We start from the raw sequence: 15200 nt of genomic DNA, 5'->3' as shown, positions 1-15200 counted from the left end.
AGTTATTATGTGAAATGCGAGAAGAGGATCATCACTATCACATATCCATAATGACACTTTTTTTTCCCATTTAAGTGAGACAAAACATTATGTGTAAGCAATGGTAATGGTAATTTTATTTCATTTGAACATGCATCAGATTACAATTGAATGCATCCCATAATCAGTTCACAGTTCCACATGTCCAAAAGGAGTAGGAAGAAGCAAAGCTTATTAAATCTTACCCCTCCATCTGGTACTTTTACAATCAGTAACTGTTACATTTGTTGACTTCCTGCTTTCCTAATATAGTTTGTTATTTGTATTTTTTAATTAATTAAAATTAGGAAAAAAAATAAAAATAAAAATTAATTTGAATTCACATACTGAAGCTTTTTTTTTAACTTTTTAAAATTTTATTTTTGTCACGTACCGAAGTACGAGGTGAGTTCTAACCATAAAAGAAGAATTTGTTCACTTCCTGCTTTCCTAATATATTAAAAAATAAATTTCCCAAGTACTGAAGTACAAGGTGATATGACCATCCAATGACATAATGGGCTCGAGCACCAGTAACAACCGTCATTTGGGCCGAGGATGGCCCCGTGTCTTGACGGACTGCCAATGGGATCCTCCGGCTCAGGGTCATTTTTTGGCTTTTCCACTTGACATTTTTGCTCTGTGGCCCTCAGTATCTTTGAAGAAGTTTCAAACAGACTGTCTTACTGCAACCAAACTCACCACAACCGCAACAATCCCACCGCTTTCAAGGAGAGAAAGCTTTTTTGCCTTTGCCATTCAAGGTCTACCTGACAGAAAATGACATTCATTCTGTCCACTTTTTTGCCAAGGATCTGCATTTTAAGGGTTGTGGTCTTACTCTCAGGCTGCACGGCGGTTGAGTGGTTAGCACGCAGACCTCACAGCTAGGAGACCAGGGTTCAATTCCACCCTCAGCCATCTCTGTGTGGAGTTTGCATGTTCTCCCCGTGAATGCGTGGGTTTTCTCCGGGTACTCCGGTTTCCTCCCACATTCCAAAAACATGCTAGGTTAATTAGCCACTCCAAATTTGTCCATAGGTATGAATGTGAGTGTGAATGGTTGTTTGTCTGTATGTGCCCTGTGATTGGCTGGCCACCAGATGTACTTTCTTGCAATTTTTTTCAACTGGTCTTAAAATTTTGAAGTGCGTATGATATGAATAATAAAAAAATATGTTATTTTTTAAATTACATGCATTCAAGTATTTTTAGTTTTAATAAAATAAAATAATAAAATTGCACCGCATGTTTCTGCTAAGCCCCCCCCCCCCTCCTCCTTGTTAAGGAGTTGACAAAAAATTACCAAAAACTTAAAAAAAAAAGTTGATTACTGTGCACAATGCAGGACACTGATGAATATATGATTTGCTAATACAGTTGCTGGTGTGTTTGCTACACACAAGCGCATTAATCTTGTTTTTCTGCCTCTGCGATGTTTTTCATTCCAATATCACCTCATGTTTTCTTTTTTTTTTTTTTTGGTGCGATTAAATGATAAAAGCTCCTGAAGATTAACTAGGCTGCAGCGGCTCCGTGGCCCAGTTAGGTCTGCACGGGTTAGCGGGGATGTCAAAGGTCAGCTGCACTTTAGGGATTACAGACGCCAAACGGAGAAAGAAAAACATGCTGCTAAATACATGTAGGCTCTTTACTTAAAAAAAACACAACATTTGTATTTACTACCACTGTCTGTCTGTTGTCGTCATTAAAAAATAAACTTTTGCAACACCATTTTCCCCACAGGAAAATATTGTCAACAGAAATAGTCTGTTCCAGGGTCAAACTGTGGCCATAATAAAAGCTTTAAATGTACAAGCAAGAAAAAAGTGAGTAGTGCTAACAGTATAAAATGCTAACTCTGCGAACAAGGGAGGGTTCGGTTGTACTCACACGAGACCGGGGGCGCTCACACTTTCAGCCACGAGAAGATGCACAAGACTGGGTGGGTCTACGTGAACGATACAAGATTTTAATGAGATCTTGTGACAATTTATGTATATTATCATGTCTTGCAATACTTCTCTACAAGAGAGGAGAAATATGATCTCAGGGAAGAAGTACATTTGAAACACATATGCTAGGACTACGTTAAAAAGCCATAGCATTTCAGTATGTGGAATCAAACTATGGAATGGATTGAGTAAGGACCTCAAACAATGCACAACGATGAGCCAATTCAAGAAACAATACAAGCAGTTGATGTTTGCTAAATACAAGGATGAAGAGTCTTGAACCAGTCATGATGTGCTATATATATCACTATATTGACACTTACTATGGTACCCATTATGTCATTGGATGCTCATATCACCTCGTACTTCGGTATGTGACAAAAAAAAATAATTTTAAAAAACTTAATTAAAAAATTTAAAAATAAAAAATGATTTAATTTTTTTTAATTTACAAATGTTTCAATTTTTAAATAAAAAACAAAACAAAAATTATATCAGGAAAGCAGGAAGTGAACAAATGTAACAGTTACTGATTGTAAAAGTACCAGGTGGAGGGGTAGGATTTAATAAGCTTTGCTTCTTCCTACTCCTTTTGGACATGTGGAACTGTGAACTGATTATGTGATGCATTCAATTGTAATCTAATGCATGTTCTAATGAAATAAATTCATTACCATATTATTTATGTATATTTTTTCCGGCTAAGATGAGTCAAGATCCTCTAAAAATGTCCTGTACTGGAGGGGACGTCTTCCAAAAAAGTGTCTGGTAGTGAACGAGTTAATGAAAGGCGGAGAGTTTTTGTGCTTTCCAAGCCGTCCTGACCCGTGTGATCATTTGCATATTTATGAGTAAACTGAGACTTCACACTCAGCTTGCCGCCATATTCCTCGGACTTCCGCGTGAAAGCGTCCACCTGCTCAAGTCACTGTGTGTAATAATAATAATAATAATAATAATAATAATAATTTCTGATTGGATGCATATATCGGTTGGATGCGGTTGAAGTGTCTTGCCAAAAGGACTAAGGGTTCGAAACAGCAACCAGCGCTGGGTGGCACCAGCTTGCACCGTCGCTGATTCATTTGATTGATGGCTCTTGACGAACGTCATGTGATAATTGTTGCCGGTGTCGAGCTCCGCAGTGGACAGAAGTTATTAGTGTTGACTTGGACCTTGTCACCGAACGGGGGGAATATGGCCGCGTCACCATGGTAACACAGTTGGACGTGATAATTACAGTCCAGTACGAAAGTTGCGTTCCCTTCACATGTTGGTCATGTGATTTAATCGTTGAAAAGTCACACTTTAAGAAGGCGTTAATAGAAGTGAGCTTCTGTCAAATAAATTGGGAGCAGCATTCCCGCTGGGAATCACTTTCTCAATTAACTGTCAATTAAAAAGTCAATGAGGTTCTCTTCATTTAGTAATGTGGACTCGCAACTGAAGCCATAACTTGCAGACTGTGTCAACTTCATCTTTTTTTTGCTTTCAAAAATATTTAACAACATCCACACATTAAACCATATGGAAGCTAAAAAGAACTTCAAAGAAAATGCCAAATCTCGGGAGATCTCGTGACACCCCAAGTTAATCGTTGTAATCTAGTCCAGGGATCCCAGCAGCTCCTTTCACCAAACACAGCAAAATAAAACCATTTCATAACCAGGACCGTAGAAATAGGTTTTATGGCATATTTGCTTAGAGCCAGGCTGCACAGCAGTCGAGTGGTTAGCGTGCAGACCTCACACCTAGGAAACCACGGTTCAATCCCCACCCTCGGCCATCTCTGTGTGGAGTTTGCATGTTCTCCCCGTGCATGCGTGGGTTTTCTCCGGGTACTCCGGTTTCCTCCCACATTCTGAAAACATGCTAGGTTAATTAGCCACTCCAAATTGTCCATAGGTATGAATGTGAGTGTGAATGGTTGTTTGTCTATATGTGCCCTGTGATTGGCTGGCCACCAGTCCAGGGTGTACCCCGCCTCTCGCCCGAAGACAGCTGGGATAGGCTCCAGCACCCCCGCGATCCTTGTGAGGGTAAGCGGTAGAAAATGAATGAATGAATGAATATCAGTGTTTAGGAGACTATAGGGGTGCTATTTCATGTCTGCAGAACTCTGATTTAGAAGGCTGTAAACAGGTTTTCGATATTCAAACTACAAAAATGTTCAAGTTATAAAGAAGGAATCCGACTTCACCACCACCACCAGTCTAGGGTGTACCCCGCCTCTCGCCCGAAGACAGGAAAAGCGGTAGAAAATGAATGAATGAATGAATACTTGGAGCCAGTGACATGCTAATTGCCGCGGCGGTGACTACAGGAAAGGCGGATAGTGCCGCTGCAGCTGGCACAGAACAAAATGTGCTTTGCCATTCACATCTAACGACATCAGAAAAAGTCTTTACATTTACTGGTTGTCGCTTTGGAGAAAAGAAGTCACTAAAAGCGTTTGCAAAATCGCCAAGTTGGTAACACTGAACTGCACATGACATGGGAAGTTATTGACAGATGGAGAATACACGGAAGAATCGTTCATAATAATATCAGAGCATCTATTCAACCCATTGAAAAATAAACGGGCAATTCAGAAAATGAAAAGAATGGCTCTCTTTGCAAAGAGAGCCAAGGACAAGACCAATAGAACCAATACAATGGTTATTGATGACAATTCGGCGCAGGCATAAACACTTTTGAGCAAACACTGATGCGTAGATATGTCAACTCTGATGGATTTTTTTTTCCTTGAAGTTGCTTACATTTTGTTTTCATTTTATATAAATATGGGAACCACTCAGTAAGACTTAGTAAGAGAGTTAAGTGCTTACATTGATACATTAATTCCTTCATCACACACTTTATCAGTCTCTCTCTGTTTTTTTTTTTCTTGTTGCTCTGTGTCACTCGCCTTTGGAAATCCGTTGGTGATGCTGGACTTTTTGACACTGTTCCACACTGTCAGGATCCACTGGCAGACTTGAGCAAACGTTTCTAGATCAATCGCCTTTAATTTGAAAGCTGCATCAAAGGCATTTCTGTGAATTTTTGTACATGAAGCACAAAATGGCTGTTCTGAAGCATGCAAGATGTCACAGGATTGGACCGTGGCAACAGGATTCAAAGCGTGAGAAAAAAGTAGCGGCTAAGACACTGAAAATTTTGATAGTCGATAGGCGATTAGCATCAGTGAAGCGGACAGTGATTTCATATTTGACAAAACAAATCTGTTACAATTGGACTATGTGCTCTCTCTCTCATCAGACGGCGTCCTGGACCTCTCCACTAAGAAGACCCACAGTGCAAGCAGCCCAAAAACCATCCCGGGCTTCTCCTCGGCACATGGGCTCAAAGGGTAAGACTACCGGGCCTCGCTGTGAGGTCAAAGACGTCACTGCTTGTATGTATATGTGTGTGTATGTGTGTATCGGATGGAGAAGATGATGTCCCACTCTGACTCACTTCTCAAACTTCCGCAACATCCCTTGTTGAAGTTGCTCTGGACCAGGGATGCACACTTTTTCAGCCTGACAGCTACATATGACATGACCGAGTCAAAATGATCCACCACCTACTAAAAACACACATTTGCGCAAAGTACTGCAAAACTCCAGCAAGCTAGCAAGTAAGAAAGGGGATAAAAATGAGTGGAAAAGCTGCAGCACCGTAAACATTAGCATCAGTAAGGACAGGGTCTGTAACATTTAGCATTGTAAACAAAACAAGGACAGGTACAAGAGCCAGGCTAGACTCAGAAAATCTAAATTCAGCTTTAGCAGTGAGAGTAAGGAGGCAAAACACAAAAATTAAGCTGTGGCGGTACCTTGTATTATAGTGTGAAACAAACAACATATAACAATACACATCATTAGATACAAGTGGCCATTCACAAACATTAATACACAAGTCTAAGGAAAAGCAATTTTCAATGAGGTACATTCATTCAAATATTCAAAATAAAGGCATTTACAATGGCTTTACAATGCCTCAGACCACAACAAGTTTATTGTATAATTAACATTATTCATTTCATTCCACGGAACATTGACAGATATAACAAGCTAACCGGTAAAAACGCTGCTAATGCAGTTAGCAAGGATACAAACACTCACCAATTCCGTAGTTCTATCAAAGCACCGCTCCTTCCAATGTGGCGTCGCGCCTGTGGACGGCCCCTTTACTCCGACAACGAATTAATTACGTTTGAAACTTTTAAATAGCGGAATAATGACGACAAGTTTTCATAACTGCAGCAACTCTTTCCCCAAACGTGTACTTCGCGGCTACCGGTGTCTTCCGGATAATATAGCGTGCTGATTGGTGGCGCGCCGTCACGTGACTTGGTGACGCATTGTCACGTGACCGGGTCCTGTAGCAACGCCGTGACATCACACGCACCGGAAATTTAATACAATAATAATAATAAGGAACGATAATAATAAAAATAACAAGTATAATAATAATAAATTATAATAATAACAATAATAAGTATTATTACTAATGTTAACCATTGTAATAAGATTACATTAATATTACATTAGTAATAGTAGCATTACATTAACATTAACATTTAGCAACATAATTGTGAGCATCAATAGTCAAGAAGAAGAAACAAAGAAAAGGTTGTGAAGGTCCTTTTCTGCCCTTTTTTTTTAAAAGATATTTTTCATTCATTACACACTTCCATCTTTTGAGATCTCCAGTGAGGGAGCCCTGCACCCACCCTTCCACCCACCATCTTTGATCTTTTACTGGTTGAAGCCAATGGATCGATATGTGAGCTTCCATCCATTCACCTCATGGCACCATGTGTGTGTGTATGTGTGTATTTGTGTGTATCTATTTACAATTCAGGCCCCTCCCCCTCACAGCAGCAGTCAGTGCACGTCAAACAATGGCCGCTTGTGCTGCTTTAGCTAGCTCGTTATTATTGACAAAATGGAGAAAACCCAATGGTGCATCGACGAACGTCGGTACTCCGCCTTCAAGTTCCAATCGGCTCTCGTGTCCACGGAGGGAAGAAACAGTCAACGCTAATCATGGTTGCCATTTACTAAAATCCTTGCGATGTGTCGTCGGAGATTGATTAGCATAGCATTTCGATAGTGAACTCGGTTGACGTGTTTGCTATGGGTTTTGTTCCACATCACTAATGCTAATGTTACTAGCATGTTGATATAATAGTACCAGAGGTACATTCGAGGAAATTCGCCCATTTTTGGGTATCAAAAGCGCAATTTTTGGCTCATCGTGTAGATCTACGTGGACTATTTCTACGTCTTTGTTTCTGGAGAAAACCAAACTTACAGCATGGATCCACCATACTGGGGGAGGTGTTACCTCTTTTGCTTTAATGTGAAGAGGTAGGAACCAGCCTGAGGGTCTTCAGGCCCCAAAGACCCCTGAAGGCCCCAGCAGGCCCAAACCCCCAGTGGGGGTCTCTAATGATCAGGTCATGAAATATTAACAAACATCACAGCAGGTTGATTGCGTTTACTCTCACATACAATGTAATCCGTGGATTCGGTGGAAGACTCCAGATGTTCCGACGCAGAAGTCTGGAGTCAACCCTGCGTTGTCTTCATCACCGGCCGTCATCCAGTTCGTTCCTGCTTAATTTTGACCCCCCCCCCGACATGACACTGCAGACCCACAGCATTCCACTAAGTTTATTCTCCTGTGTCCTCCGCCGGCTCAACAAGCTATTTGCTTCATGACCAACCTCAGGGAGCTTTTCAAAGAGTGCCCTTCTGCTGTTGCTATGGTTACCAAGCTGCCGCTGCTCTTAAGTAGAAGCGCTTTGTATCTTTCTGGTGTGAATATTTCAAGTCCAATGTGAAATGTTCATGGTTTTTTATATGTGGAAATGTTTTCCCTACAAAGGTGGAAGCATGCCATTGTCCGAAGATGCTAAGATGAGGGATGAAAATTCAGGGACAACGTTAGACTATAATCCAACCTCTGACTGATCCATTCATTCATTCATTCATTGATTTTCTACCACTTATCCTCACGAGGGTCGCGGGGGTGCTGGAGCCTATTCCAGCTGTCTTCAGGCGAGAGGCATGGTACACCCTGGACTGGTGGCCAGCCAATCACAGGGCACATATAGACAAACAACTATTCACACTCACATTCATACCTATGGACAATTTGGAGTCGCTAATTAACCTAGCATGTTTTTGGAATGTTGGAGGAAACCAGGGTACCATCGTTGTGGCATCGTTGTTTAGACATTTTGTCTAAAAATGCAATCCCCCCTTTTCCTTTTTTCTTCTTTTCTATCCCCTCCTGCTCCGGTCTGACCACTCCAAATTTGCAAAACAACAAAACATCATTCATTCATTCATTTTCTACCGCTTATCCTCACGAGGGTTGCAGAGGTGCTGGAGCATATCCCAACTGTCTTTGGCCGAGAGGCGGGGTACACCCTGGACTGGTCGCCAGCCAGCCAATCACAGGGCACATATAGACAAACAACCATTCACACTCACATTCATACCTATGGACAATTTGGAGTCGCTAATTAACCTAGCATGTTTTTGGAATGTGGGAGGAAACCGGAGTACCCGCAGAAAACCCACACATGCACAGGGAGAACATGCAAACTCCATACAGAGATGGCCGAGCCGGGAATCGAACCTGGGTCTCCTAACTTGGGTGGTAATTTCATTCATTCATTCATTTTCTACCTCTTATCCTCATGAGGGTCGCGGGGGTTGCTAGAGCCAATCCCCGCTGTCTTCATACGAGAGGCAGGGTACACCCTGGACTGGTGGCCAGCCAATCACAGGGCACATATAGACAAACAACCATTCACACTCACATTCATACCTATGGACAATTTGGAGTCGCTAATTAACCTAGCATGTTTTTGGAATGTGGGTGGAAACCGGAGTACCCGGAGAAAACCCACGCATGCACAAGGAGAACATGCAAACTCCACACAGAGATGGCCGAGGGTGGAATTGAACCCTGGTCTCCAAGCTGTGAGGTCTGCGTGCTAACCACTTCAGCACTGTGCAGCCCAGAGTCCACATGTTCTCATAGAAAAATAAGCAGGTTCCATACACTGATGTTTATTTTCCTCCCTCCAGGCGTTCCCTAAAAGTGGAACATTCCCAGCCAGAGGTGGACGAGGATGATGGCCTGCTGCAGAGAAGCTTGCAGGACGGACTTCGAGACAATTACATTAGCTCCAACTCCTTCAAGCCGCCGTTAGCTCGCTCGCTGCGCATCAAAGAGGAGCTCCTCAGCCAGAAGCACCGCCTCCTCAGCCAGCCTGCCGCTCTTTCATTGGCCAACCTGGAGTCGGCCGGCCTCCTCAATCACGGCCAGTCGCACTCCTTGCTCGGCCACAAGGGTTCCTCCTCCTTCTGGGGGAGCAAGGCACACCTCGAAAGCCTGATGAAGCTCAAGCAGGCCAGCGGCGCTCTCGGCGGAGCCCTCGGCGACCTCAAAGACCTCCCGACGTTTCTGGAGAACCACCACAACCACCACGGAGCCTTCTCCTTCAAGAGTTCCCTCCATCACCACCACAATCAGGTCTCCAAGGCCGCACATCATCACAACGATGGCAAGCGAGACCAGGGTCATTCGCCACCCGTTGACCTGAAGATCCCGCAGGTTCGAGGCATGGACCTCTCCTGGGATTCTCACGCCTCTGAGCTGTATGGCTTCGGGGCGCTCGGCGGGGCGGGCGGCGGACATGGCGAGAACGCCTTGAGCCGGAAGCTGCGAGCCATCCTCCCCAAGCAGAACCGCCGGGGGGGAAGTCTCGGGAGCTTGCTGGACGGGGCGGCGGACTACTGGACCGCTGACTTGGACCACTCCGCTTCTGGGCCGGCGTACTCGACGTCCGATGTGGAAGGGGACCCAAACTCCAAACAGCCAAGGAAGAAGAGAGGTCGTTATCGGCAGTACAACACCGAGATCCTGGAAGAGGCTATCGCTGTGGTGATGAGCGGGAAAATGAGCGTCTCCAAGGCCCAGAACATGTACGGAATCCCGCACAGCACCCTGGAGTACAAAGTCAAGGAACGCATGGGAACTCTGAAGAACCCCCCAAAGAAGAAACTCAAGCTAATGATGAAGATGGAAGCCGGCGGTGCGGATTTTCCCGGCGAATCCGAGAACACGGCTGCCATGACCCCGCGAGACGACGCACCCCCGCTGGCGGAAGCTGAGCTGAAAGACGACGTCAAAGAAGAAATCGAACCCATGGTTTAGAGAAACCACCACACGTAAAACCTCAGTCGAAAGACCTTTTGAAAAAAAAAAACCACGGGGCTTTATTTGTGCCAATTTCCTTTGCAGTATCCGGGTGAGCACAAACGCAGGGATTCTTGGAGAAAAAAACCAACTCATCGGAACATTTTTAGTGCTGGATTGGGAATAGCGTTCCTGAAGCATTTGCTTAGGTTTTCTATCCAAATGCAACCAGAGACAAAAAAAAAAATCGAACAATTTAATGAAATTCCCTAAAGCATGCTGATAATCCCTGGCCGGAAAACCCGCAGAACCTGAGAACGCAGTCCGGGCTTTTTTTTTTTTTTTTTTTGGGAACATTCCGATTTGGGAAAAAATGACAAAAAAAGGACGCTTCAAAATGATATCTCGGAAACAAACAGACAAATTAACGCCCATCAGTTATGGAGTCATATTGGCGAACGACTCTTGGTTTTGAATCACGCCGTCAAGATTCTTCATCAGGGTTGCGAATCCAAACCCGCCTGCCAGGTAGCCATGATGCTTTAACTGCAAAACCTTTCTTTCCTCCTTACGATGTTCTACTGAGTTCTGCGCGGACGGAAGCCACGTTCGGAACGAGAAGACACACAAAAGTCATTCAGGGATGCATGTTTGTGAGTTTTGTGGAAAAAAAAAAAAACTACTGACTTCTAAGATCATTTCCTCTATCTTTACTTTTGATTTATTTTGCTTTCTTTTGCACTACACTTTGGGTCTGGCGCTTACGGACCAGGTTACCTCGGCATTGTTGCCCCTCTCGCATCATGCACTTATTATGGTCTGTCACACAAGCCCAGTCGCAAACACGCATTGGGTCTCGGGGGGTTCGTCGCTTTTTTTTTTTTTTGCGTGCTGATCCAGAATCAGATCCGAAAAAAACAAAAAGGTCCCGGACCGTCCGAATCTGATTATGGATCAGATGCTTTTATTAAAAGGTGGCGAGCTACCTCACGGACCTCCATCAGTGTCTCATAGCGGATCCTGGAATACCGTCGTGATTCTCTCGGAACGGGTGACCGAGGATGACGGACTGTACTTAACGACGTAAGGTTTTCCAGAATCGGCGTGAAACTCGGCTGCTATCCAGTTGATGATGATTCTGCTCCTATGCTAATGTTTTAGTAGCCGGCTTCAGCTAACAAAGTTTAGCTCGTCTCGGCTAACGACGACACTTTGCTGATGTTTTTCTTTCCTTTTTTTTTTTTTTTTTTTGTGTTTTTTTTCTAATCAAGTGGCTCAGCTAATCGAGTTCCTCTCCGTCATATTTCAAGTTTTAAAGGCAGTTTTACTACGACAATGTGCATTTATAGTGGGTTTGTTTGTTTTTGGGGGTGGCGGGTGGGTTCATATGCAGTGGGGGTGGGGTAAAGTCAGATTTAATATATTATAAATTATTATGACTGATAAAAAAAAAAAAGCCAATCGTGATTCTGGAAGGTTTTATTTTCTGCTGTTTTTTTTTTTTTTAACTCAGGGTTAACTGAGACGTGGCTTTCAAATCCTGTAGGACAGACAAGACTTTGTGCTACTCGCTACAAAAGTACGACGTGCTAGCACCTCCGCGGTTCATGTTGACTTTGGCGGAAGCTAACTACTACGATCAATACTATCACTACATCATAGCACTTTTAGATACTTCGAGCTGTTATGCATGTAGCGTAGCTTCTTCTCCGGAGGATCACGGCAAAGCGTTAGCTTTAGCGTTTAGCTGCGACCGGAAACCGTTAAGTGGTTTTCCCAGCTAAAACACACTGACGCTCCAGAGTTTGAAACATATACGGAAAAAGGACAAAAGGTGGAAAAATACAAAAATGCTGTTTTTGGCTATCTTCTGTTAGTGAAGCTTTTTTTTTGTGTTTGTTAGCGTTTTTTGTGTGTTTTTGCTCATTGTTGCTATTTCCGGCCTGGATGATTCTCTTCTTTAAATGTACTGCACATGTATTTGATTTGCTTTTTCTTCCAAAATGGCATGCACCGCTTTGTTTTTGGCTGATTTTGGGAATTGGGTAATTGAATATTTATCGTTTTGAGGATTACAACAGGGACAATTGAATTAGTATTAGCATTAGCAACCCAGTCGATAACTGTTTCATACAATCTTCAAGTTTTGGGCCTGATTGGCAGGCATGCACGGCGTATTGGAAAAGACCACCACACAACAAAAAAAGGGGGGGGGGGGGGTCTTCATGCATGAAATGCATCCAACACTCGAAATAATGCTGAGCATTTGAAGTGTCTAAAACGTTCCGAGCGTCAAGTCGAAATGCGGAAATGGAAGCACTTGTTTAAACCGCTAACGGGATTGCGTCACTTTGCTTACCGAAAACAAATAAGCGGCCATTTTTAACCCCCCCCCCCCAGCATGTAGCGCATGGATTCCTGTTAAACAAGATTTGCATGTAAAAAAAAAAAAAAACACACACACACACAAAGTGATTGGCACTTATGCGCAACTTTGCATGGAAAAAACTAGCAGCACTTAGACCCCGCCCCCACAACCCCCGCCCCCATTCTCGGAACCATCTGTGAAGATGTTCTCTCTCCGGAAAAAAAACATTCCGCGTTCTCACGAGCGTCCCACTTTCAGCCAAAAAGGTGCATGCCATTTACTGTATTTGACTTTCTATTGATTGTTTATGCTCATGTGGTTAACCCCCGCCGCCCCCTGCCCCCGCCCCCCTCTCTACACGACACACTCCCAACACTAATGTATATGTACACAATGCAACACACTCATATTGAATGTAGTCAGCCATCTGCAGAAACGATGTCAGTTCATCCGGAACGTTCTGCTCCAGGTTTTTACTTCACGCACCGCCCCCCCCCCCCTCCCACCACCACGGTGGCGGCGGCGGCGGCGTGGGCGTGCGACAGTAGCCTCCAGTACTGTAAATGTCTCAGGATGGAGCCGCCGGGAGGGGCAGCAATATTTGTCAGTCGGAAGACATAACTACCTGAAACTAGATATAACTTATGGACATATTTATAGAAAGAAATTATATGAAAGATATATGGATCGCATCTTATACCTCATTCTCACAATAAGGACTTCATTCCGTGCCTCGTACTTTGCTGCATCTTGTACTTGGGGGAGCCTAGAGAGGGGACGGGAACTTCTTGTCCGCGGCTAGCGCTTTCTTTTTTTTCTTTTCGTTTTAGCGTCGCCTTCTTCTTGCTAACGGAGGCGGGCGTCAAGTGTCTGACTGACTAATATTTGCCACCCTACCTCTTTTGATGATTTTTTGTGTGGGGGGGAAGGGGGTGGTTGCAACAACAACAAAAAAAAAACTTACTGAGGTGTACGATGTGTCAAAAAACAGGAGAAGTCCCGATACCAGTCTTTGCGGGACGCCTCCAAATGTATCATTTCTTTGTCTAAAACAGGGATCTCCAACCCTGGGTTGAGCTCTTTGTGTGGAACCGAAGTTTTTGGACATTCATTTGTTCCAAAAGCTAAACGGACGGAAAATCAGGCAGTTTTTTTTTCCGTAGGAAATCATGTAAATCCGATTACAGTCCCTCGTTTATCCTGACCGTTGCAACAACAAAAAAACCTTACTGAGGTCTACGATGTGTCGAAACAGGAGAAGTCCCGATACCAGTATTTGCGGGACGCCTCCAAATGTATCATTTCTTTGTCTAGAACAGGGATCTCCAACCCTGGGTTGAGCTCTTTGTGTTTTATTTTCTGTGGAACTGCAGTTTTTGGCATTCCTTTGTTCCAAAAGATCAGACGAAAAACTAAACGGACGGAAAATCGGGCAGTTTTTTTTCCGTAGGAAATCATGTAAATCCGATTACACTTGTCCCTCGTTTATCCTGAACGTTGCAACAACAAAAAACCTTACTGAGGTGTACGATGTGTCGAAACAGGAGAAGTCCCGATACCAGTCTTTGCGGGACGCCTCCAAATATATAATTTCTGCCTCTAGAACAGGGATCTCCAACCCTGGGTTGAGCTCTTTGTGTTTTATTTTCCGTGGAACCGAAGTTTTTGGACATTCATTTGTTCCAAAAGCTAAACAGGCGGAAAATCGGGCAGTTTTCTGATTACACTTGTCCCTCGTTTATCCTGACCGTTGCAACAACAAAAAAACCTTACTGAGGTCTACGATGTGTCGAAACAGGAGAAGTCCCGATACCAGTCTTTGCGGGACGCCTCCAAATATATAATTTCTTCATCTAGAACAGGGATCTCCAACCCTGGGTTGAGCTCTTTGTGTTTTATTTTCCGTGGAACCAAAGTTTTTGGACATTCATTTGTTCCAAAAGCTAAACAGACGGAAAATCGGGCAGTTTTCCGATTACACTTGTCCCTCGTTTATCCTGACCGTTGCAACAACTAAAAAACCTTACTGAGGTCTACGATGTGTCGAAACAGGAGAAGTCCCGATAACAGTCTTTGCGGGACGCCTCCAAATATATAATTTCTTCGTCTAGAACAGGGATCTCCAACCCTGGGTTGAGCTCTTTGTGTTTTATTTTCCGTGGAACCAAAGTTTTTGGACATTCATTTGTTCCAAAAGCTAAACAGACGGAAAATCGGGCAGTTTTCCGATTACACTTGTCCCTCGTTTATCCTGACCGTTGCAACAACAAAAAACCTTACTGAGGTCTACGATGTGTCCAAACAGGAGACTTAGTCAGACATGCAAAAATATGAACAAATAAGACATTTTATAGAGACTTTTACATGCATATAACAATGCAAAATGGTCAATGGAACCTTGGTTAGTGGTCTGCTCCGGTTTTTCACTTAACATCGGAAATTTACGCAAAAATTGTCGCAGTTCATTTTCCGATTCGCGGACAATACGGCCTGTGTCTATCCCAGCTGTCTTTGGGCGAGAGGCGGGGTACACCCTGGACTGGTGGCCAGCCAATCCCAGGGCACATATAGACAAACAACCATTCACACTCACATTCATACCTATGGACAATTTGGAGTCGCCAATTAACCTAGCATGTTTTTGGAATATG

The 15200-nt window shown here is 43.6% G+C and overlaps 2 protein-coding genes across 2 annotated transcripts in view; one reads left to right on the top strand and one right to left on the bottom strand.

The window, feature by feature from the left end:
- The window catches only part of LOC131100709 (MORN repeat-containing protein 4-like), a 68393-nt gene extending 66430 nt beyond the window's left edge, over positions 1 to 1963 (bottom strand). The window contains exon 1 of the mRNA XM_058046163.2: positions 1914 to 1963. The gene's annotated coding sequence lies outside the window, so the exon portion shown is untranslated. The remainder of the gene's footprint in view (positions 1 to 1913) is intronic.
- Positions 1 to 13942, top strand: part of lcor (ligand dependent nuclear receptor corepressor) — a 62416-nt gene extending 48474 nt beyond the window's left edge. The window contains exons 6-7 of the mRNA XM_058046153.2: positions 5235 to 5325; positions 9068 to 13942. Of these exons, the coding sequence (XP_057902136.2) occupies positions 5235 to 5325; positions 9068 to 10199 (1223 nt within the window). The 3' untranslated portion in view covers positions 10200 to 13942. The remainder of the gene's footprint in view (positions 1 to 5234; positions 5326 to 9067) is intronic.
- The last annotated feature ends 1258 nt before the right edge of the window (positions 13943 to 15200 follow it).

The sequence above is a fragment of the Doryrhamphus excisus genome, linkage group LG9 (assembly GCF_037039965.1).
Source record: "Doryrhamphus excisus strain RoL-2023G ecotype Guam linkage group LG9, RoL_Dexc_Guam_v1.1, whole genome shotgun sequence".
NCBI classification, from domain to species: Eukaryota; Metazoa; Chordata; class Actinopteri; order Syngnathiformes; family Syngnathidae; genus Doryrhamphus; species Doryrhamphus excisus.
This window is presented reverse-complemented; position numbering and strand designations above follow the sequence as displayed.